Raw genomic sequence first — 25,455 nt, 5'->3', positions numbered from 1 at the left:
TACAACAAACTAGTGAATATAACAAAAAAGAAGCAGACTCACAGATATAGAGAACAAACTAGTGGTTACCAGTGGGGAGAGGGAAGCGGGGAGGGGAAATATAGGGGTGGGGGAGTGGGAGGTACAAACCACTGGATATAAGATAGGCTCAAGGATGTATTGTACGACACGGGGAATATAGCCAATATTTTGTAATAACTATAAATAACTGTAACCTTTAAACTTGTATGAGAAATAAAAAATTTAAAAAGAGGGGTATTGAAAGTTGAGGAAACTGAGGCACAAGAAAATCCAGTCTTCCTAAATCAATTCATGGCTATCAATCAGCAAGGCCTCACCATACTGCACCACCCTAAGCCAGAAACCCCGAGTTAGGGCAATATAGGTACTTTAGCTCCAGGAGATAAAATGCCAAGGAAAGGGTGGAGGAAAATGAAAGGAAAATCATGTTTGAAAGTGATGAGGCCTCTTTTCAGGCATGATACTCCCCGTGAGAGGTGGGCTGATTACCAGGACTTAAAAGATGAACTTTGTAAGGTACGGCTGATTTGCCATTCAAAAAGACCCAACCAACGGGAAAGAAAGCTGATCACCCAGCTTTAAGATGAGACACACCCAAAAGGTGTGTCGTGGGGTGGCATGTGGCAGGGCCGAGTGAGTCTGCATCCGGGTGAACAGGTTCTACCTCATCTGGGGATCTGAGAGACACCAAGGCAAATCCTGAGCCCAGTGGTCACAAACATAGGCCTGGGCTCCATCCCAGAAGCACAGTCCATTAGCCCTGGCCACCATTTCTAACTGCTTCTTTTTCCTTTGCTCTTGAGTATTCTCAAAGATAGAGGCCTGCAAGACCCGTGCGCAGTTCCTTCTCCAGATCCACAGAAGAGACTGTCCAAAGGCCAGGACAACACTGAATGCAGCCGTTCTGCAGATGAAAAACAGATGAATCTATGATGAAGCTTCCTATGATGCCAGGGATTTGGCTGCTTTTGATATGAGAACCATTCCTGAACCCCTTTAAAAAATAAGATGGTTGGGCTTCCCTGGTGGTGCAGTGGTTGAGAGCCCGCCTACCGATGCAGGGGACGCGGGTTCGTGCCCCAGTCCGCGAAGATCCCACATGCCGCGGAGCGGCTTGGCCCGTGAGCCATGGCCGCTGAGCCTCCGCGTCTGGAGCCCATGTTCCACAATGGGAGAGGCCACAACAGTGTGAGGCCCGTGTACCGCAAAAAAAAAAAAAAAAAAAAAAAGATGGTTTCTGACAGATATAACCAACATTAAAACAAACAAACAAACAAAAACCTCCTAAAAGAGCTAAGGTAGAAGGCTGAACACTATGTAAATAATGGCTAATTTTAAATATACTTGACCCTTTTGGAAGTGTGTTTCTTGAAAAGGCTTTAGGGGGTTATTCCATTTGGACAACTAATAGCCTAATTACTATTTTTTAAGAAAACAATAACCAAACTCCTTTTCAGCCAGTCTTGGCAAGAAATCTCTAAGAACACCCATCTCTGCAGCACTATATGTCATACTGCTGAAAAAAACATAATTACAGTCAGCTGCATCCAAGTTTCCATCAGACACAATCCCAAAGAGGTGAACTATTGAAGCCTGAATCTAAAGGTTTTTCATTTTGAGCACGATGCCTCTTTATGAGCAACAAAAACACAACATCCAAAAAAGAAGCATTCGTCATAGCCTTCAATAGTCCAGGATTCGGGTCTCCAGTGTACACAGTACAGTCTGTACCCCAATGATTAAAGACAATTCTAGTTACCAAACTCTTTGCACTTGGGGGGGGATTAAATAACTCTATTTCGTATCTTTAAACCTGTCTCATTGAGCAAAAGAACCATCTATTTTCACAGCATTTTTCAAGCATTGAGAAAACCACTTTTATCCACCATGTCACTTTAATGGAGGCTGAAATAGCCCAAAATGATGATAAATGTTAGGTGACATGAATGGCTTTATTTGTCTTTTCATCGGCTCCAGCATCTTCATCATCATTATTTCAGGTCAGGGTAAACTCAGCAAAATTTTCCTGATGAAGGCCCATGTCAAGAGGGTACAAACCACAGGGAACTCACACATCTCAGAAGACATGTCCAGGGATTCAAATACAAACTTTAGTGATAACCCCTGTCTTCAGAACTACCTGTCCATACAAGGAGGTGATTACAAGTCTTGTTTTCTTAAACATCTATCCAGTGTTGTTTTTCTATTTGGTTAAACTGCTAATTACTACTTTAACAAGAGTGTTGTTTTCTGTGACTTTGTTTTGCAGATGTCTACTATTTCGGGTGCATTAGAGATTAAACAGACATCTGTAAGGTGGCCCAGGCACACTGGAAAGTTCTCAGACTGGAGACCAACATTTTTCTACAACCCACTACTTTCTTGGACAGTGCAGGACACAAACTGCTCCTTGAGAGCGGCAGGACTATAATCCTAAAAAATCTAATGAAATCCAGGTTGTTGGCTAGTGAGTTGAAAACTCTACCTACAGACATCACTAAGAGAATTGACAACAATGAAAATGTTGCAAAGTTAACTTGTTAATAAGCCATCATAATAATAAATTAGTTTTTTCTCCTGAGTTAAATATTTATCAAATCCTAAAAAAAAAAAAAAAAGCTAACATTTTAACTGTACTTCTTTATTTAGAAAAAGAGTCCAATTGATGTCTGTTTCCACCTGGTACAGGAATAAAGCATTATCATTAATCAAATATTCTGTCTTCTACTTTAATTGAAGAACACTTGTCAGTGACAACGTTGTTGGAAATACTTCTAAAATGCACTGGTACTTCTTCCTGTCTTAGTAAGTATTCCAAGCAAAAATGCACTTTTTGTCTTAAATGACAATATAGTAGGACTCCTGAATTAAAACTGTCAGGCACTCCAGCTGTTGCTACAAAGGTATAGGTCACTAAATTGAGTCATTAATGCCACCCAAAATATGGATACAGGTCCATCTTGTCATTTTCCTCCTTTGAAAGAAGGCAGAATTCAGAAAATATTTCTAGTTACCTTCTGTTAATTCAAGTTTTATTAAGTTTGCTTCAGGAAATGATGTATGAGTTTAATGATAAAGTAATATAACCAATGCTTTAAAGGAAAGAAAAAAATGCTGACCAGACACCTAGAACAGAAAACTCATAGAATGTAGAATGGTGGTTGCCATGGGCTGCAGGGAGGTGGATAGGGAGTTATTGTTTATGGGTACAGAGTTTCAGTTTTACAAGATGAAAAGAGTTCTGAAGATGGATGGTGGTGATGGCTGGCCAAAAATGTGAATGCCCTTCATGTCACCGAATTCTACACTTAAAAAATAGTTAAGAACTTCCTTGGTGGCTCAGTAGTTAAGAACCCGCCTGCCAATTCAGGGGACACAGATTTGATCCCTGGTCTGGGAAGATCCCACATGCCGCGGGGCAACTAAGCCCGTGTGCCACAACTACTGAGCCCTCGTGCCACAACTACTGAAGACCGTGCACCTAGAGCCTGTGCTCCACAACAAGAGAAGCCACCGCAATGAGAAGCCCGTGCACCGCACAAAAAGTAGCAACTAGAGAAAGCCCACGTGCAGCAACGAAGACCCAACACAGCCAAAACTAACTAAATAAATAAATAAAATAAAATAAAAATTAAAAATAATAAGTTTAAGAAAAATAGTTACGGGGACTTCCCTGGCGGTCCAGACTCTACACTTCCCCTGCAGGGGGCGAGGGTTCGATCCCTGGTCAGGGAACTAAGATCCCGCGTGCCGCACAGTGTGGGAAGAAAACCAAAAAGTTGAGATGGCAATTTTATGTAATATGTTTTACCATAATTTTTTAAAAATTATTTTAAAAAACTGACCTGAATTACACATCCAATTAAGTGTTCTCCCCTTCAAATAGTTCATTTTAGCGCATTACATGTTTATTTCCATAGTGTTGACACAGAGCAAAACATCTCTGAATCTCTGCCGTAAAATTTAAGACAGGTTTGTTTGGATTTTTTTCATTGTTTTGAACATTCCTGATAACGGTAAATGTCTTTGGAGGACAATTTTTAATTTTAAAAAAGCCTTTTATAGCTCCATTTTCAGAATAATAATCTTATCAAGTTAAAAATTTTATTTTAGCCCACATGAGGTGTGACTCTACAGGAGCAATATGAACTTGTGCATGTGGTTTGTAAACTGCCTGTGAGGCAATGCTAGTAAAGGTGAGACACAAGTTTCCAAGGAGCCGCCTTCTCAGCAGGAAGGGAAAGTACACAGTGCTGACTAATACATTTTGATCATTTTTCATACCCTCCAGTTTGCTTACCTCCATGTGAAAGAGGTTTAAGTTTTCAACGAAATGTGCCAGAAACATGGTGTCACTTGTCTGTTCCCATTGTTATTTCCAGATACTAATTTTCAGAAACCTACAGGTGCTTATCAGTGAACATCTCGGCTAAAGATGTCTATGAAAGCCAAAGGCTGTCACTGCCATTAAAAGGAATAATTTCTCAAAGTGTAGGGGTGGTTCTCTTTTTAGAGCATGAACTACAAAACTTCTTTTCAAAGAGGAGTATGATTCATTTATCAAAGTTAAACTGAGGAACGTCACTTGGTTTAATACTTGAATAAAACTGATTCTTCAGTAGGAGATAAAGCTTATGGACCACTCTCTTAGCTTAACTGGAACAGAAGAACTACCTCCCCCCAACTATTTCCTTTGATAATCCTGAACAAGTTATTTAATCTTTAAGGGGTGTGTGTGTGTGTGTGTGTGTGTGTGTGTGTGTGTGTGTATTGGGATAGAACTAAATAATCTCTAATGCTCCTTCCAGCTTTGGGATTCTAGGGAAGGCAGAACTGGGAAAGCAAAGAGCCTGGGCTCGGAAGTCTGACCAGCATGGGCATGAATCCAGGTCTACCATTGAATAGCCATGCAAGCACCTGTGATCCACATCTGTAAAATGGGATGCTAATATGCAACTCACAGGACCATTACAAGGATTAAATAAACAAGAAAGCGCTGGACAAATGTAATTTCTCTTTGCCTCCTTTGCATGCGGAATGTGACTGCTTGCAATCCAAGCATACAAAACAGAAACTGAATTTTTAAAACTCTTACTTTCCAAGCAGGTTTCACGGGATGCGTCGCTGAGGCACATAGTGCTATTTTATTATGTACAGAAAAGCAAAGTGAGGACTTCCCTGGTGGCGCAGTGGTTAAGAATCCACCTGCCAATGCAGGGGACATGGGTTCAAGCCCTGATCTGGGAAGATCCCACATGCCGTGGAACAACTAAGCCCGTGCGCCACAACTACTGAGCCTGTGCTCTAGAGCCCGTGAGCCACAACTACTGAGCCCATGTGCCACAATTACTGAAGCCCGCGCACCTAGAGCCGGTGCTCTGCAGCAAGAGAAGCCACCGCAGTGAGAAGCCCGTGCACCGCAGCCCCTGCTCGCTGCAACTAGAGAAAGCCTGCGCACAGCAAAAAAGACCCAAAGCAGCCCCCAAAAAAAAATAAATAAATTTATTGTTTAAAAAAGAGAGAATCAGGGCAAGCAACTTTCACAATCTGTGTAAGACACGAAGACAGAGATGGCTCAGGTAAGCATAATGAACAGTGTAACCCTGCACTTCCTAGGGACTATTCAGTCCTCCACGATACCTTTCAGGAAGCGTGGGCACAGTAATTATTAAAAGGTCCTACACCATTTCTATAAACGGTCAATGCCAGTTGGAAACACTCTTGCCAGAGAGCCAAGAGATAAGTGAAACTTGGTCGTTTTAAGAATAAATAAATAAATAAATAAATAAATAAATAAATAAATCCCACCATGACGGTTAAAACTAGAAAATATTGGAGAGTTTTGGGGAACTCCTAATCCAGCAAATAAGACCTAATGCATTTGAAGGCTTCAATCACTTAATTATATTAGCATCCAAGTTCATGGTGACTTCTCTAACCCCAGCTGACAAATTTTCTTCTGAATAAATACACAGATCAGTTAATTGGGGTATAAAAATACACAAACTAATGCTCAGAAACATCTGGATCTGACCTTAATACGGCAAATATAATCAGACCTAAATGGTGTGTGTGTGTAGCTGACATGGGACAGGGCGCAGTCTTTGGAGATTAGTTGCTTAGATTAGGTGCTTAAGCAACATTATTACAGGTTGTCATCAAATTACATTTGTTTGGCCAATCTCACTTCTCTAGGTGATTCATCCTGGGAAAGAAACAACACCCTAAAGATTGTCAGATTAATTCTAAAGAAATTAAAGGATGATGATGTTTTTTCTTTGCTTGGGAACAATAGGAATTCTAGAAGGCCGTGCTTCACCCAAACTTAAAAGAAGCAAAAAAAAAAAGAAAGATTAAAAAAAAGTGAAGAGGGGCTTCCCCGGTGGCGCAGTGGTTGAGAGTCCGCCTGCCAGTGCAGGGGACACGGGTTCGTGCCCCGGTCCGGGAGGATCCCACATGCCGCGGAGCAGCTGGGCCCGTGAGCCATGGCCGCTGAGCCTGCGCGTCCGGAGCCTGTGCTCCACAACGGGAGAGGCCACAACAGTGAGAGGCCCGCATACCGCAAAAAAAAAAAAAAAAAAAAAAAAAAAAAAAAAAGTGAAGAACCACTGGATAAATCTGATCAAGAACTTACATTAGCTACTTGTTTAGGTGGATAAGTCGACTTCCACTAAAGTCTAAAAAGGAGTTTTAAGAGCTGGCCCCTTTGTCAGAGTGCTGGGAAATGAAAGAATGACTCACTTTATACTTGATGTCAAAATCTTGGTGAGCACTGGCTTTCGTGTTTCTAAATCAACAAACAGCATTGTATAATGTTGCTCAGGCCATAAGCCAGGAAGTGGCCAGTGACCCTATACTCCTTTCTCTGTCACGGGTAAAGCTAGTGGCCAAGACAGTGTGTCCTGGGCACAGGGGGGGGTTCCTTCTAACTCTGTGTCATCCTGGGAGACTTGCCCAGCCTAATGCGGCGTGATTTTGCCATCCTAGACAGAGACTATTGACACACAGTTTAAATAGTCATTTAGTCTATTTTATAATGAAGCCTGTGATAGAAAGTCTCAAGGACATCTGCCAGAGATGAATAAAGCAGAGGACTCAACTCCCATGTAGAATCATCTCCTCCAGAACACATATTCCAGGATTCATTCTGCCAACACATCATTTCCCACTCAATGTGCAGAGAAAGCAGAGGACTGCACCTGGAACCACAGCCAGAAAGGTCACCAGGTACTTACTGTTCCTTCCATTAATGATGGCTGGTGCCAGCCTCTATCCCCGATTAGGGGTGGGGAGGGGGGCTGTTCCTGAAGATTGTGAAATCTGTCAATGAATGTCCGTCCCCCCGCTCCACCGCCTGGTACCCTAAAGCCCTGTAGCTGTTCCAAGTTGTGATTATGTTTTTTCTGCTAAGTATCAAATTCTGACCTAAACTGTGGTCATTCTAGTCCAAATCTGGCAGATTTTTTTTTTCCCACACTGCTGCAGAAGAGAACAACCTCCTTTGGAAAGCTGTCTAAATTCAGGACAATCAGAGTCATCTTCTTGAGAACAGGGACCATAACTTTTCAGTGTTCGTACTCATAATTCAATTTCCGTGCTTTCTGTCAATGGCTCTCTCTCTGAACATAGATGTCTATTCTGCTGGAAAAATCCATAGATACCTCTTAAAAAAAAAAAACACAGCTTTATTGAGATGTATTTTACATACCAACTCAATGGTTTTTAATATATTTACACAGAGTTGTGCAACCATCACCATAATCTATCTTAAGATGGCAAGGAAACTTCTCCAGTGTTCTCTGGACTGTAAGCTCTAAGAGGGTAGGGATCATGTCTGCCTTGTTTGCTGCTCCATCCCTGGCACCAGGTCTAGCACCTGGCCTAGCACCTGGCACAGAGTAAGAGTTCAGTAAGTATTTGTGATAAACACTTTCATGCTGCCCCAGGGCCAGCCTGAACCTTCCAGATCCCTAAGTTTCCTAGATACGAGAAATAACTACTTCTTTCCTCCAACAGAAACTTTCAATTCAGCTCATCTCCCTACGGTAGGCAGAATGATCCCTGAGTTTCCCAGTGTGCACACCCTGTATATGTACAATTCCTTCACCTTGAATGGGGGTGGGCCTAATCAGACCATTCTTTTTGAAAAAGAGTAGAGGTCAGAGACAAGTCAGAGGTTCAAAGTTGGAGCAAATGCTTTCCTGTTGGCCAAGGGGCAAACGGCCACATTGTGGCGAGGGCCACATGGCAGGAAATAGCAGGTGGCCTCTAAGAGCTGGCCCCTAGCTGATGGCCAGCAAGAAAGGGGAGACTTAGTCCTACAGCCACAAGGAATTGAATTCTGCCAACAACCACGTGAACTTGGAAGAGTACTCCAAGCTCCAGAAGAACATGGAGCTGCTAAGTTTGTGAAAATTTCTTATATAACAATAGATATTGAATATACTCCTCCAGGAATCTGGAGGAAGGCAGACTGATTACATTAACTCCCAGGAGTGAATGGCCTCAAACTTCTCAGAGGTACTGCTGTGGAATTTTAAAATGAGGAGGTTTTTAATAAAAAAGAATCTCTAGTTTGCAAAATTTCAAGAGGTATAAAGCTTAAGTGAAAAACTTAAACAGTGTGAAGGAAAACATCTAGGGACAGCTTTCCTAAAAGGTTCCTATTTTTCTCAGCTTCTTCTCATCCATTCATTCAGCAAGCATTTACTGTGTGCCAGACCCAAGGTTTAAGCACTAGAGCTGCCCTATCCAATATGGCAGCCACCAGCCACATGTGACCCTTGAACCCTGCAAAGTGGCCAATGGGAATTGAAATGTGCTAGCACAGGGAACTCTTCTCCATATTCTGTAATAACCTAAAAGAAAACAATTTGAAAAAGAAAAGATACATGTATATGTATAACTGAATCACTTTGCTATATACCTGAAACTAACACAACATTGTTAATCAACTATGCTCCAATATAAAAAAAAATTTAATAAAAAAAAAAGAAATGTGCTGCAAATGGAAAATACACACTGGATTTCAAAGACTTCGTATGAAAGAAAAAATAAGTTAAAAGATCTTGTTAGTGTTTTCTTATGTGGATTACACGTTGAAAAGATAGTGATGGAGATGGATGACAAACAAGTAAATAAGTACAGATTAAGATAAATGCAAAAGGAGGGGAGGGATAAATTGGGAGACTGGGATTGACATATACACACTACTGTGTATAAAATAGATAGCTAATAAGAACCTACTGTATAGCACAGGGAACTCTACTCAGTACTCTGTAATGACCTATATGGGGATAGAATCTTAAAAAGAGAGTATATATGTATATGTATAACTGATTCACTTTGCTGTACAGCAGAAACTAACACACCATTGGAAATCAACTATACTCCAATAAAAATTTTTTAAAAAGATAAATGCTATGAAGGAAATAAGTGCAAAGATAGAGAATAATAGGGGAAAACTATTTTATATGGAGTGGTCAGGAAAGATGTCGCTGAGGAGTTAACATATCCACTTATAAACCTGCAAGACTGCTATTAACTCTCAAGTTTTAACACATGACAGCACCAGGGGCTGGGGAGCTTGAGAGGACTGACAAAGGCAGTTGGTCAGCTGCAGGGCTATCACGTTGCACCGTTCCGTTTGGGTTCCATGTAAATGGCGCCCCCTGGAGGTGTGCACCCCGAGATCCTGTTTGTATGAATTGCTTCTAAGTTTTCATAAGATACTTCTTTCAAACTTTACATTTTCCAGATACAATTTGTTTTCCAGTTTTAATAGTTATAACACACTTCAACTTCATCTGCCATGTAGCCTACAAAAAATCTCTACTTGGGAATACAACAAAATTCCTGATTTCAAGCATGAGACACAGGGCAGGCAGCTGGCAGTCTGCAACCTGAAATTCTTTTTTCCGTCTCCCAGCGATTTGCTAAATTTTGTCTCCCAGCAATTTGCTAAAGATTTGTAAAACCTTCCTGACTTCTTGCTACAAATCAGCTGGTTTCTGTATTTGTCTTCTTCTCTGAACGGAGGCAGACACGTTTGCTAGTTTTCAAAAAAGTTTTCAGAGTTACTTGACCATACAGACCTCCAGGCGACAGAAAGCAGGCCAGAATCCACAGAGGCCAGCCAGGGCAGCTGCGCCCTCACTGAGGCGGCCAAAGCAATGAACCTCGACGTACTTTTCCAGTAATCGCTGCCCCTGAAAAACACACTTACTGCCTGTCACTGTGCACACACTTTTATATTTAAAAAAACAAAACAAAACATCTTTGTGAACCCTCTGCCCTACACACACACACACACACACACACACACACACACACACACACGCACACTTCCCTGATTGACACTGGGGCAAGGAAGAGATCTTAAAGAGGTTAAGTGTTGAAAATAGATTATTTTTTTAAAAAAAAACTACCTATAAAAAATAGTATTCTCCATTCACCAAAATGAGAGCCTTTCTGAAAGGAAGATGCCTCACTTTCCCTGAATATCAGTTATAGTCAATCAGATACAGTGTTTTGAAGTTGATTTTTAAGGGCCTTGGGAATTCACCCCCTGCCTTTGTAATGAAAAGCAAAAGTTAATTACTACCCACTTTTAACTAGGGTTTTGTTAACAATAGTGTTTTTGTTTTTTTTTTCTCCCAAGGCCTAGAATCTGTTTCATGTGACAGGCATTCACACCCAAATCACAGGGAAAATGCAGTGTCCTTTCTCCACAAAGTCACTTTCACTGACCAGCCAGGAAGACAGCATCTGCTCCTCGTTGTCTGTTCTATTAGTGGTGAAAGGTTTGCACTGATCCATTAACCCGCCCCCCACTTCCCGGGTGCCCCTCACGACCAAGAAGGGAGCTTTGGGAGACAGCTGGGCAGCAATGAGCAACACTGTTCCCTGATGACTGTGAAACAGGCCAGAGAAGCTAACGGGATCACCCAGAGATCACTCACAACCCCAGCCTTTGTCCCTCCCAACTAAGCTAACAATTAGGAAAAACAAAAGTCAAAATAGTGCTCATTCTTAAAAAAAAAAATTCCAAAATTATGTTTATGAGGAACCCTGGAGCAGGTCTATGAGATTAATCCAAGGAGTCTTTTCTCCTTTACATTCAAGGATATCACTTTGTACCGAAAACAAAGTGTTGATGAAAATATCAAATTTAAAACCTCTTTCCTGGCCTTCCCTGGTGGCACAGTGGTTAAGAATCTGCCTGCCAATGCAGGGGACACAAAGGTTGGAGCCCTGGTCCGGGAATATCCCACATGCCTCAGAGCAACTAGCCTGTGCGTCACAACTACTGAGCCTGCGCTCTAGAGCCCGTGAGCCACAACTACTGAGCCCACACGTCACAACTACTGAAGCCCATGCACCTAGAGCCCATGCTCTGCAACAAGAGAAGCCACCGCAATGAAAAGCCTGCGCACCGCAACGAAGAGTAGGCCCCGCTCGCCGCAACTAGAGAAAGCCTGCGCGCAGCAGCAAAGACCAAACGCAGCCAAAAAATAAATAAATAAATTTATATATGAAAAAAACCCTCTTTCCTTAAAGAATTTCTGTCCCAATAGGTTTGCAGATGCATTTCATGAAAATGCTTTAAAACGGAGCAAAAAGGAACACTGTTGGGCATTTTGGCATCTTCATTTATGTCATTCCAGAGATGGCATCACTCCTATCCCAAATCTGTTCTCAGAAATGTGCGCAAGAAAATTCTCTGGGGACTCAGGGGGGCCTGAATAAAGTGCGCTGGCTCCCTGCCAGGACAAAGAATAAAATAATATTCTGTTAAAAAGTTGGGTTTTTTTTTTTCTTTTCTCTCTCTTTCTTCTTTTCTTGGAGGGGAGTGTTTCTGTTTTCCATCGTGCGTCAAATCCCTGAAGATCGGGCTTCCCTGGTGGCACAGCGGTTGAGAGTCCACTTGCCGATGCAGGGGACACGGGTTCGTGCCCCGGTCTGGGAAGATCCCACGTGCCGCAGAGCGGCTGGGCCCGTGAGCCATGGCCGCTGAGCCTGCGTGTCCGGAGCCTGTGCTCCACAACAGAAGAGGCCACAACAGTGAGAGGCCCGCGTACAGCAAAAAAAAAAAAAAATCCCTGAAGATCACAAGTAAATCCCAGACATTAATGTTGATGCAGTCAGAAAAGGAAGTATTAAACACCAAAGCAAGCAATGAAGTTGAAAAGATTCCCACCTTAGATCATACTGGGCTGTGCTCAGCTCTTGGAAGATGCTTATCTTACCGATAAGGACCTGCCAGGGAGGAGTGATCAGACTGTGCTCCACGGAGCCCTGAAGATGCAGTTTGGGACCAGGATGCTGGGACCAGTGGCAGCACCAAGGAGTGGCTTAGGAGGGAAGGGCCTTGAACTCCACCATAATCTGCATTGAGCCACACATCCAAAAGCTACCCCCCCAAAAAAATACAATCTAAGGAAAACCAGTGGACTTGTTATACAAGAGCAGCTTCAAAGAGAGGCTCCTGGCCACCTTCAGGGGCAGCTGACAACCCCTAAAATTCCCCTAAGAAGACAAGGTCAGAGTCTCCAACCCACCTTCCAACTAGAGACTGATTTAGTCTCCTGCTTTGCACATTCGGCTTAGGGATATTTCCTTCCAACAAGGAATCCCAGCAAAAGAGCTTTGCCCCGGGTTCTGGCCTAGACCTTGCCCTTGGCTATGAGATGGGCAACTAACTGCACCTTCTATAGCTCTAGTCTTCTCCACAAAGTGAAATGCTTCAACTCTAGACCATCTCTAATGGTCCTTCCAAGTCTGAAATTCTAGAATCTATATCACCAAATGTTTCAAATGAAGACAATGACAACTGTCTCTTCATAGGCAACTATTGGCCCCCAGGGACCTTTGTTGTTTAGAACTTTCCAATGGGCTTATATTTAGTTCAGAGACAACAACATTGAAAATAAATGAGGAGACTATTCCAATGAAGTGGGGTTTTTTAAATTAAAATAAATCCATGGGGGCTTCCCTGGTGGCACAGTGGTTGAGAGTCCGCCTGCCGATGCAGGGGACATGGGTTCGTGCCCCGGTCCGGGAGGATCCCACATGCTGCGGAGCGGCTGGGCCCGTGAGCCATGGCTGCTGAGCCTGTGCATCTGGAGCCTGTGCTCCACAACGGGAAACGCCACAGCTGTGAGAGGCCCGCGTACCGCAAAAAATAATAATAATAAAAAAAATAAATCCATGGGATGTTACTTATAATTCTTTACTCTGATATGAATGTCTGAAAAACAAAACACCAACACTGATCTAGACTGTAATTCAGCTTTACTTGCTTTATCTCCCAGACCTGTTCTTCTTTCCTGGAACTAAGGAATATTTTATGAGTTAAAATAAGGCGAGAGAAATAGTAGAAACTAGCACACTCTATACCAAATCAAAAGGTCTTTGATTTTTCATTTAGTTGATAGTGCTGACTTTTTCTGTTTTCAAGAATTTTTTTTTTTTCTAGATTAAACATGAGTAACGGGCAAGCAGAGTAAGGAGAAACAAATACTAATGGTTTTACCATGGTTCTGGCTTGGCTATTAACTAGTTGTGTGGCCTGGCGCACATTACTTAACCTTTCTGAATCTCTGTTCACTCATCTGCAAAATGTGGATAACACACCAGTCTCCCTTACACTCCCCTCCAAGAAGAGTTAAACTAGATAAGACCAGGGAAAAAGAATAGACATACAGTGTTGGTCCTTTTGATGACTCTCCAAAACAAGGGCATTTGTCTCGTTTTTAAAAGTATGGACATTGCTACTAATTAACTGTGGTTGTCAGAACAGGGACAAATCCTAGAAGTTTCATGTAGGCTGAATCAGGCCCAGAGCAAATCAAGAGTTGTAGCAAAAGTGAGGTTTCTAAAAGTCTACTAAAGTGGATGGTAGTTGTCTTCTTTGAAGATAATGCCTTCCCAGTTTTCAGAGTTAAGGTTGGGAGGACACAGTGCTAAGGTGGATGGTGGATTGTGGGGTTCACTACCAGTCAGACTCTAGGGGTCTAACCTCTGGCAAGCTGGGCCTCGCGTCCTCATCCATCATCTGACTTGGTTAATCTGAATCCTTCCGCTTTGAAACCCTGCTCAATCTAAACTGCCCCTCTGCTTCACTAACAAAGAAGAAAACTACTTCCGAATATGACCTTACAGACACTGAATCATGCTTTGGTCCAAATGAATTACACATTAATTAAGTTATAATTATACATTATATTACAGGCCGAGTCTCATTTCATTTGCCAATCAAGAAAGGAAGGGTCTCCACCTATACCACTCAAATATGATTACTTCTCCCCAAAGTTGTAGTTATTTCAGTACAAAAATAAATGTGGAGAAAGAGCAGTGTCTGAGGGTTCAAGAAAGCCTGAGGAGGGAAAATAACAGAATAAAGAGATTTTGTAGGTAGTACAGAAGATTCTAGAGCTGGTTACTTTCTTGACTATCACCTGCAATGGGGGGCATTTCATGCAGTACCAGCATTGCCCCTAGATCCCAAACTCCTCTCAATAAATAAAGGCATTAGGAGGAGATGGAGTGGAAGCAGACACACCTCCAAGCTGAACTACTCCAGCTCATCTGCTCAGGGGTGAGAAGATCTCGATAACCTTTTCTAGAAAAACTCCGGTTAACCAGTTTCATTCATTTGCCTCTCCCATCGTCCACATAGCATTGTGTGCTGCTTTTCCACGTGATTTACACGGTCTGCCTACCCACATGGCATCCCTCCTTCAAGAACTTGCTCAAATGTTATCTCCTCCAAAGCCAACGAACTGCACCGCTCGGTTGATCATTGGGGTGGGGGCTGATCTCTTTGGCAGCCAGCGTCCCTAGAATACATTTTGTAAACTCGGAACCATACTTTGATCTTGCCTTGGATTGTACTTGGCTCTTCCTTAACACTTGCTCCAGACAACAAATGTAGACAAGTCCCCACCTTTTTCTCTCCCGAAGCACCTCGCCCCTTCCCCAAATAGTGGCTCAGTAACATGTCTGACAGATTAAGTGCACTGTATTTAAACATAAACACGGTTTGGGTCGCTGGTGTCATGTGTGTTGCCACACCAAACCACACTGGTAAGTTTCAAATTGCCTTGATTGGCTCCAAGCTCCCACGATGTCCCTGGACAAGCGCTAAGCAATTGTGAAATCACCAAAGATAAGGAGGCAGAGCGGGAATAAAGGAAAACCGGGGCCTGAATAATCCTCACTGAGTCATCGTTTCCTGAAAGATCGAGCTTGAGGCTTGGGGTGGGGGAAGGGGGTGGGGAGGGAGGGGTTCGGGAGAAAGGAACCTGAGCAGCGCGCGGAGGACGAGCCCAGGACAAGCACCCTCCCCTCGCCCTGAAGCTGCGGGACCCGGGAACCCGGACCGGGCCCGCACCCACGTGCTGGAGCGCCCCCCTGTGGCCGCTCCGCAGCCCCCGCCGTTCCCCGCTCGCCCGCAGAGAGCTCTCCCCACGGCCCAAGAAACAAGACAAGCAGAAAGTTTCCGACCCAGGCGGTTAGAGAAAGGTCGAAGCCAGGTCCGGGGGCCTCGAAGCGCGGGCGTGGCGGGAGAGGCGCCCAGTTTGGCGGCGATGGCAAGGGGTCCGAGCCCAAACGGACCCCCCGAGGGTTCCGAGGTGCCCCGAGGCGGGGCCCGGGCCCTCCAAATCCCGAGGGCGAAGGGCTTCTCCCTTACCCCAACCTTCCAGCGAAGGGCGGGAGGGGAACCTGGGCCCACGCCAGGTCGGATTGCCCCCCCAGCTACCAGGGCATGCTTGGGGCTCTTGGGTTTGCTTTATTCATTTTCTTAATTGGAAGGAGGGGGCGACCAAATCCCTTTGGCGCATTCTGATCCCCAGCAATCTGGATTCTGGTAGCCCCCCCCCCCAAACCCACCTGCAGTCCACCGCCCCACCCAACGCCGCCCTCCTTGCTGGGGTGACAAGTGGAAGCAGTAATTCCACTTCCTCCTCCCCCTCCAGCCTCCCGGTTTGGAAGGCAGTTTTCCACCAGGGTTTCCCCGCCGCCCGTAGTGGACCCGCCGGCCGGGAGGCGCGGCGCCCCGGAGCCGGGGACGGGGAGTGGGCGAGGCCGGGCCCGGCGCGGCGCTTACCTCGGCTACGGTGAGCGGCATGCAGATCCGGTACTCCTTCAGCAGCATGGTCCTGCCGGCCGCGGACCCCCGAGGCGGGAAGAGGGGGGCTCCCCCAGACCAACAAGGCTGCCGCCCAGGCTCAGGGCAAAGCGCCCGGAGCCCCGTGCTCGGACCCGGGCGGCGAATTAGCCCCGGCGGTGCGCTCAGGTCCTGGCTTCCTCCTCTCCGCCCGAGAGCATGTCAAGGCTTGGGTCCTGGTGTTCGCGGCTCCCCCGCCTCCTTCCTCGCCGAGGTCGATCCGCCTGGAACGCGGTGTTGCAAAGTCAGCCAGGGAGGGAGGGAGACCCACTGGAAACCGCTCTGATCGGCAGCCCGGGGCAGTAGTAGCGGGCGCCAGATCAGGACATGCCCGGCAGCGGGCGAGGGAGGAAAAATAAGAGAGATTTCCAAAAATTAAAACGAATGCACAAAAGTCACCCGCTCGATCCGCCTCTGAAACCAGATCTGAACCTGGCGACCCCCCTTTTCCGGCCGGTCTGCCCAAGGCTAATGTCACCAGGCACACATTGCTGACGGAGCCAGAGATGCTGACTTTCTAGACAAAGGCTCGATCGGCTGTGCTCCTTGGGCGGTAAACAAGATTTCCTGCTCTTTTTAGGGCCGGTCCCCGAGGCGCTTCAGGGCTCGCTGGGGGAGAAAAGGGAAGCCGCCGCCGCCGCTCAGCTCTGCCGGGCTGGGGCTCCGGGTTCCTCCGACCTCAGCTCGCGGCTGCGAGGGGCGGGCGGGAGGAAGCTGGCGCCTTCCGTGCGCGTCCCCTCCCCCGAGTCCGGATCCCCGAGCGCCGTGCGTGCCCGAGAGTTTGCAGCCACCTCGCCGGGGCCGGAGAGTCGGCGCCGAGCTGCAGTGTGCCTCGGGCCGGGGAGGTGGGTGCGGGAGGAGCGAGCGCGAGCGAAGCTGACATCAGCAGCCGCCTCGGCGGGGAGGGTAGCCCCATCCGGCCAATGGGGAAATGGCAAAGAATGTGGAGGATTTAAACAAAACAGCATGTCTCTCCCCGGCTGCTGCCAGACGGCAGGGCTGCCGCGGAGAGCCGAGGCCGGCCGGCGATGGGGAGGATCGGAAAAGGGGGCTCCCTTCGGCTCCTTTACCCTTTGAATCTGTTCTCAAATGTACCCCGGGTGCCACAGTGCTCTGTCCAGCCACTCTGGGTAGTTTCTGGGTCCAAGGTACAGAAGTGCCCCTTGACCTTTAGAGAAGGTTTTTACAAATGCCCACCGAGAGTGTTTTCACTTTGGTCCAGTAAGCAAGTCCAGCGCTGGAGAGGCGATGGGATTTGGGAGCAGGAGAGCAAACCCTTGCCTGGTTTCCTAACTGGTTTCAGAGCAGGAATCCAGAAACTGGAAAGTCCAACAATGTGAATGAAAATGAAATCCAAACAGAAAGACACACAAACCACGGGGAACATGAACCAGGCATAGCCTTTTACCTCTCCTGGCCCTGCTCTGCAGTCTGACTGCAGGCTTCGCAGAGCAGCAAGAATAGGTTTTCCTGTCAGCATTCCCAAGTTCAAAAAGTCACAGTGAAATGTCAGTGAAAATGCCTGGAGTGTTGGTATTTCATCCATATTAAACAGATCCCTCATTTTAACCACAAGAGGCACATTCTTCAGTTACTCAGGAAGCTGCATGTAACTGCTGAAGTCTGTTTTTCATTTGTCTGGTGTTTTTAAGCTTGTTTTTCTGAAAAGTTGCTGGATGAAAAATGCATCAGTTGCCTCTCTGCAGAATAACCTGCAAGCATCATCTTTCCTCAGAAAAAATATTCGTGCTCTAAGATCCTGCAGCTCCTCACAGGGCTTTGGATGGCGATACTGATGGCCTCAATCTTATAGTATTTAAAATTGTAAGTAATAAGTAATTAACCAATATAACTATGGTGGGCTGTGGCTAAAATCATCCAGATGGCTGGAGAGAAATTATAACTGTGTGAATATAATACAAAGGCTGATAGAAAAATGACACCCTCTATCCAGCTTATATTCTAGGGAAAAAACTATTTTCTAGATAAATGCTTCCCAGAGTTGGCTCAGAAAGATTCACAGCAACTAACTGAAGCTAAACCAAATTCCTCGAGGTGGAAAATCTAAATCTGACACTGTACTGCTGAATAATAACACATGAAAGCCTGTGATACGCAGAGGATGCTCAAGCTGTTTTTCTTTTTCCTGCTTCTCACTAAAACACGGCGTAGTGGCTTCACTTCTGGCACTTAAAACTCTTCCCAGAGGCAGCTAGGGGATGTATTGGCTAGCCACACATGCATATGCACACACGACATCAGGGTAGGTGGACAAATTCCTGGCTTTCCTAGATGTTTCCTGACATTGATTCTGTATAATGAAGTATTTTACTGATGAATATTACGGTTGAGGAACTACTTCTCCGAATCTCGCAAACTGCAAATTACCACATATATGCTTCTGTCCTTTCCCCTCTGCTAAGCTGACTTCTTTCCTGAACTTTTCCTTTTCAGTCAGTCCGCACGCCTGGTCACATGACCCTTGTTCAGGCACAGCTCTAATCCTTCTGCCTTCAACACCTCTTAGTGATTCTCTGTGGTCTAACTGAGCAAGTTAAAATTCCCTGGCTGGAGGATCGAGGCTCTGAATCTACCTTTCCCACAGAGCCCCATCACCCTTCCCCGGCCCTGCTCCAGCCAAATGAAAAAACTCTGTTGTTCAGAGAAGGGCTCCACTTACTTCGATCCTTCTGCTCTTGCCACTGCCTTCACAGAGAATCCTCTCCCACTCCCTCCCTCAGGACACAATTAAGCAGCAGGGCACTGACAATCTGTGTTGTTGGAAAGTGATTCTGATGGTAGTGTGTTGGATGGGTTGGGACAGAAGGATACCAGAGGCCAGAGGTTTATATGACTGTAATTCTAAAGGAGACAACGGGGAGGGTCTGAATTAGACAGCGAATGAAGAAAAGACAATGAATTTAAAAGATATGGATAGGACTTGGGAACCGATGGGTTTTCTCCACAACAGTGCTTGGGAGAGGGGAGGGCAAAGAGAGAGCGTATTCATTCATAACTCATTCACACAAGGGAGGAGGGCGCCATCTACTGGTCAGACACCTTGCTTTAAAATGTTTTAAGTCACCTCGTCAGCAAGAGTCTGGCGAGAACTGTATCTTTGTTTTCTTTTCAACAGACGGAGTTTGCAATATCCATTTCCAAAGAGCCTTGAAGGTGTTGCTATCATCACTATGGATGGTAGCGATGTTCCATTAACAACGTACACTCTACAGTTACGGATCATCACATATTAAAAAGTGTGGATGGGGAGCAGAGGGCAAAGAGAAGAACCAAGAGTAAAGTTACCAGTGAGGAATGATGCGACCAAAAGGAAGAGAGTATTAGCCTACTCATGTCTATGACAGCATATATTCTCAGATGGGTGACACCCTCTGAAGGCAGGGGGTGTCAGAACGCGAGATGGGGGAGGTGTGCATCTCAATCAATCATCTGGGGAGCTGTTCAACCCATTGTGTTCACCCGAATTCTGTTGATTCACCCCCTCCCCCACATTGAAACCTCTTCCCAGTTTGTGTGGGAAAAAAAAAACTGTAGGGCTCTAGTTCTAGTTCTGTAACTAGGATCTGAAAGAAGAGTGTATCAACAGACTTTGTGACTTCCTATTTTATTCCAAGAATATCCCCTGGTACTTGTAAAGTAAGCTATTGTGGTTCTTTCCATCTTCCTATTTCCTCCTCACTAAAGTCTCTGGGTTAATCAAGGCCCAATGAGAATCCTATCTCTTACGTGGAGCCATTCTAGATAACTCTTTACCTTTCTAGACAACCCAGATCACTGATCTGGACTATTCATTTTGGTTCTGGTTTGTATGCCAGTGTGGCCTTTATATATATAATGTCATATCCTTTACTTGAAGTGTTTCACTTGTTCTCCAATTCCCCAACATGATGGTAACCTTCCTGAGGAGATGGGCCATGTCCTATTGTGTCATCTGTAAAGTGTAGCCTGGTTTGAGGGATATTGTGGGTACCCAATCAAGGTCTATTAGGTGTATGCATATGAGTTCAGGATTCTCGACCTTGGCACTATTGACATTTGATAACAGATAATTCTTTGCTGGGGGAATCACTGTAGGATTCAGCAGCATCCCTGGTCTCTACACACTGAGTATCAGTAGCAATCCCACCCACACACCCACGTACATTGCCAAATATGGGGATGGGTGTGGAGGGGGGGAACTGCTGCAGTGGAGAATCACTGCATTATGTAACATTCATTAATCTTATCTAAATGTGTAGCTACTCCAAAGAAGCTTTTGAAGAGACTGAACTTCAACTTGTTTTAGAGCTAAGGAGAGAAGGAACAGAACAAAACTGTTATATCACAGTTCTATAAAGATGTCCCCTTCTCATTCCCATGCTCTGCTTTCTATTAGCCAAGTAGCCCTTGATAAAGGACTTAACTTTAACCTTGATCATTTGGTTACGGTAATGTCTACCAAGTTTTTCTATTGTAAAGTGACTAGTTTTCCCTTTCCATACTCTATTCTTTGGAAGGCAGTCTTGAAGTGCAGCCTACACTCAAGGGAGCAGAGCTAAGCCCCACCCCCTCAAGGGGAGGGTATCTACACACACAATATGGTATCCTGCGAGATGTGTCCTTTCTCCCTCATTTGTGTGTTCATTCAATTATTTACTTATATCAGTGTGGACTCAGGCATTTTTCCTCTCTACTTTGAGTTATAATTCAATACGACGTTATTTTTGTTGTTCACACTGGTCCAGCTTTGGCCATTGGTAGCTCTTCCAGGTCGGTTCCTGCGTCCTTTTGACATGCCCCTCCCCCTCTTTAAGGGCGATTTTTGAAAACCAAAGTTATACTTTGCAATTAATTTTTGTTTTATTAAACATTATTTAATTCCAGAGGAGGCTATGTCTATATATTCCTGTGTGTGTGTGTGTGTGTGTGTGTGTGTTTTAAACACTTGTATGTCTAACCTTGTTAGGTCCTATGCAAATGTTAAATTCATTCTTAATAAAACTACACAAAGCAAGTCCCAAAGCAATTCTTATGTGTAGACCCATTTATCAGTCCTCTATTAAATACGGAGAATGCCTTTGATGTGGAATTGCTTACAGCTGTGCAGTAAATGCTCATAAAATAAAGATTAATTGACAATGATGTGGTACAAATTGCTTCACATGGGAAAAAACCCTGGAGGATCCGTGGCCAAACGTATGGTTTTGTCTTCTTTTTTTTTAATAAATAAGCTAGTAATAAATTTTATGAAGGTTTCACTTTTTATTGCATTACCTGTTTTTACAGAAGTTGGCAAACACTGGAATATTTTGAGATGAATTATGAGAGGATCTGTAACCTATACTCACTGGAGAGAAATTTTAGTGATGAAAGAAGACGTTGTCCTTGACCCTGAGTATCCTTTAAGAGGAAGTAACTGTGCAACCATAACTTACGGTAACTCTTTAATGCCAAATTATATTTGACCTAGTATCATCAAATGATGTCAACACAGATCCAGAAATAGTATTTCTTAGCTATGTAGTGCCATAGAGACGTCATGGAATTTGACTTTTTGTGGAACATTTTAAATGTCCCCAGAGAGAAGAAGGAATTATGTTTGCTATTAAGAGTATGTAACCATTTATATCAAAACCCCAGTTTAGAAATTGCGTAGGTGACTACAGTGCAGCTGAATAATGGACCCCCGAAGACATCAGGCCCTAAGCCCTGGAAACTGAAAATGTTACCGTATTGGAAAAAGGGTCTTGGCAGATGTGGTTACGTTAAAGACTTTGAGATGAGACTACCGTGGATTATCTGGATGTCCCTAAATATAGTCACAAGTATCTGTGTAAGAGAAAGGCAGGTGGACATCTGACACACACACACACAGAAGAGGAGAAGGCACTGTGACCATGAAAGCAGAGACTGGAGTGATGAGATCCCCGCAAGCCAAGGGATGCCCACAGCCACCAGAAGCTGGAAGAGGCAAGGAACAGACTGTCCCCTAGAGCCTCCAGAGAGAACATGGCCCTGCCATACCTCGATTTCAGCCCACTGACACTGACTTCAGACTTCTGGATTCCAGACTGTGAGAACATCAGTTGCTTTTGTTTCAAGCCACCAAATTCATGGTTATTTGTTACAGCAGCAAGAGTAAATGGATACAATGACTTAGGTATGCCTTTACTCACCTGACATTTACCCAAAAGATAAAATATTTTTCTTTACAAAATGATTCATAACAGACTTGAAAATATCAAGTTCTCCCATTGCCTTTAAAATAAGCAATTTATAAAAACAAATATTTTGGAAATTCCCTGGTGGTCCAGTGGTTAGGACTCGGCGCTTTCACTGCCCGGGTTCAATCCCTGGTCAGGGAACTAAGATCTCGCAAGCGGTGCGGCCAAAAAAATATATAAGTAAATAAATAAAAACAAATATTTTACAAACAAATATTTTACACACATTTCAGGAAGTGTTCTGTAATGTAAGCCCCGCGACTTTCAATACCATCAGTATGTTAATGCCTCCTAACTTCAAACCTCTAGCCCAAATTACTCCCTTTAATTTGACATTTGTATATCCACTTGCCTTCTCAGCATTGTCACTTGGATACCCAATAGGCACCTCAAATTAACATATCCAAAACTGACTCCTGTCCTTTTCCTTCTGACTTTCTTGTCCCTAGTCTGCTCCATCTTGGCAAATGGCAACTCCATCTTTTCAGAGATTAAGCTCAAAAATCTTGCAGACATGTTTGACCCCTTTCCTCTCATAACCAACCACAAGTCCTATCTTGGCTCTATTTTCAGATTATATCCAGGATCTAGCCACTTCTTACCACTTCTACTGCCTGCACCCTCGTCCAAGACACCATCATTTTCCCCCTGCATTATTGCAAAAACTTTCTAACTAGTCTCCCAGCTTCTGCCCAGCAGAAAACAGCTTCTGTCTCTTAGGAAATAGAGTGATTCTTTTACTATGTAAATCAGGTCCTGCCACTCCTTTGCCCCAAACTCCCATTGGCTCTCCATCTCACTCAGATTAAAAACCAAGTCCTTCTAATGGTCAAATTGACTTAAATCTCATCTCCTACAACTCTCGCCCTTACTCATTCTGTTTTTCAAACAAGCCAGGCATGATCTGATTGCTCTCAGCTCAGGGTTCTTGCTCCTGCCTCTGCCTGGAATCTTCATCCCCCAGCAACCTGCAAGACTCCCTTACTTCAGGTCTTAGCTCACTGGCGATGCCCTCTTCGACCACCTCCCAAGCACTATCATCCCTGGCACATATTTACATGTTGATTTTCTGTCTTCCTCCCCATTAGAATGTTCACTTCACAAAGGCAGGAACTTTGGGTCAGATATGTGCACAGCCAATAAGCTGAAAGTGCCAGAAATGCCAAATATGAAAAAATATATATACCAATGTAGCAATTAATATATAGGCACACTATTTTCAATAATTAGTATCATAATATATATTACCATGGTTCTTTCTGAATAAACTTTTTCCAATCAGTACTTCTCCCTTCATTTTAGATTCCTTATTCTTTTTTTTTTTTTTTTTGGCCATGCGGCGTGGCACGCAGGTTCCCTAACCAGGGATGGAACCTGTGCCCCCTGCAGTGGAAGCTTGGAGCCCTAACCACTGGGCAGCCAGGGAATTCCTAGATTCCTTATTCTTCCACTGCCAATTTTTCTCTTCTGAAACCAATTTCTTTCTTACAAAGCCACATATTTAATCTCAGACTCACTCAAATAATAGATTTATAAAGAATCTGTCTATAATACAGGAATTTTACCTATTTTCTCTGCCCATTGCTCGGACTTTTACTGGTTTCCTTCTTTATTTACTTCACTTTCAATTTTTGTTTCCTTTGCAAGCACTTTCTTAGATTTCAGTTGGCTTTCATTATTGTTACCTCCAAGCCTAGAGAGGAAGGGCTTCAGTTTGCTGTGGAGCTGACTTTTCTCCACCTATTTGCCTTCTTTACACTCTTATTTTTTGAGTTCCGTAAACCATAAATCTGTTTAGTCCATCACACCTTTGTTACTTTTTGTTTTTTCAAACTTTTCGCACAAAGTGTAGAACTCCAAATCCTTTCGTCTACTCTAGTCAAAGCAACTGCCCACCAAATGTAGAGCCAGAAAACATCTTACCCTAGTGTGTCTCAACGAGCTGTTAGAGTGTGTTTTCGAAATTTGTAAGGGAATTTGGGGTTGTCACAGTCACGGTGGATGAGGAAGGTATCAATATGTAATTGGGATGCCGAACAACTGCAATGCAACAAACCTACACAATAAAATATCGTCTCACATTCCATCAGACTTTTCAATGTCCTGCCAGACACCTCCTTATGTGTCTGAGGCCTAACTCCATTAAACATATGCCAAGCTTTTTTTTTTTTGAAGTTTTAATACGCACTAAATTTTCTAAGACTTCTTCTATGTGAAAAACAATGGAAAATTATACTTCAATATAGTCAGAACTTTACCAAGAAGTTGTACACCATATTGGAAAAATCATGCCACCCTTATGCTTGAGGAACCAAAAGAACACACCTGTGGCAGGTGTAATGTTTGCATTTATAGTTATTGTATTGTATATGTGTACAAGCAAATGGCTACTTCTTTGTATTTCTACTGTAGACATGTTTTAGCCTTTATATTTTGAAATATATTATTATTTTGCTATTTTGCAATGTTTCTCCTTTACAGCTAGGATGTTTTCTTGTTTCATGTTTGTTTTTTAGTTATGTGTGTAGATGGGTTATATTATCCATGATTTTCATTCCAGAATAGTTTGTTTGTTTTTTCTTTTTAATTTTTTTGTCCAAGCCATGCAGCATGTGGAATATTAGTTCCCAGACCAGGGATTGAACCCACACACCCTGCATGGGAAGCAGAGTCTTAACCACTGGACGGCCAGGGAAGTCCCCAGAACAGTTTTTTTTTTTTAAAAAAGGTCTATTCAGCATATATAAAGGGAGGTTGGTGCTGATTAAACTGAGAATCACTAACATAACAGTAGACCGCTCCAAGATTTCCCATTTGCTTCCCAGGCTACTGTTGACACTTGGACCACACCACACACAGCCTCATACTCACGTTCAAGGATCTTAAGCTTTTTTTAAAAAAAGGGACCCAGATGGTGTGGATGATAATAAAGAAAACTTGTATGGTCCCTAACTGGAAAATCGGCTCGGATATACGTGATCTCTTTTGATGCTCATAAGAGTTTGGAAAGGGAAAGCAAATAAAACTTCTAAAGATTCT

General features: G+C 44.0%; 1 protein-coding gene across 2 annotated transcripts in view; it reads right to left on the bottom strand.

Moving 5' to 3' along the window:
* The window catches only part of PITPNC1 (phosphatidylinositol transfer protein cytoplasmic 1), a 257,389-nt gene extending 240,368 nt beyond the window's left edge, over nucleotides 1-17,021 (bottom strand). For both annotated transcript variants that reach the window (XM_059998410.1, XM_059998411.1), the window contains exon 1: nucleotides 16,133-17,021. Coding sequence is in view for 1 of the 2 variants with exons in the window: in XM_059998411.1 (XP_059854394.1) it covers nucleotides 16,133-16,180 (48 nt within the window). In the remaining variant the exon portion in view is untranslated. The remainder of the gene's footprint in view (nucleotides 1-16,132) is intronic.
* Between the last annotated feature and the right edge of the window lie 8,434 nt (nucleotides 17,022-25,455).

The sequence above is a fragment of the Delphinus delphis genome, chromosome 19 (genome assembly GCF_949987515.2).
Source record: "Delphinus delphis chromosome 19, mDelDel1.2, whole genome shotgun sequence".
In the NCBI taxonomy this organism is placed as follows: Eukaryota; Metazoa; Chordata; class Mammalia; order Artiodactyla; family Delphinidae; genus Delphinus; species Delphinus delphis.
The sequence above is the reverse complement of the archived record's forward strand: the minus strand, read 5'-3'. Positions and strand labels throughout refer to the sequence as shown.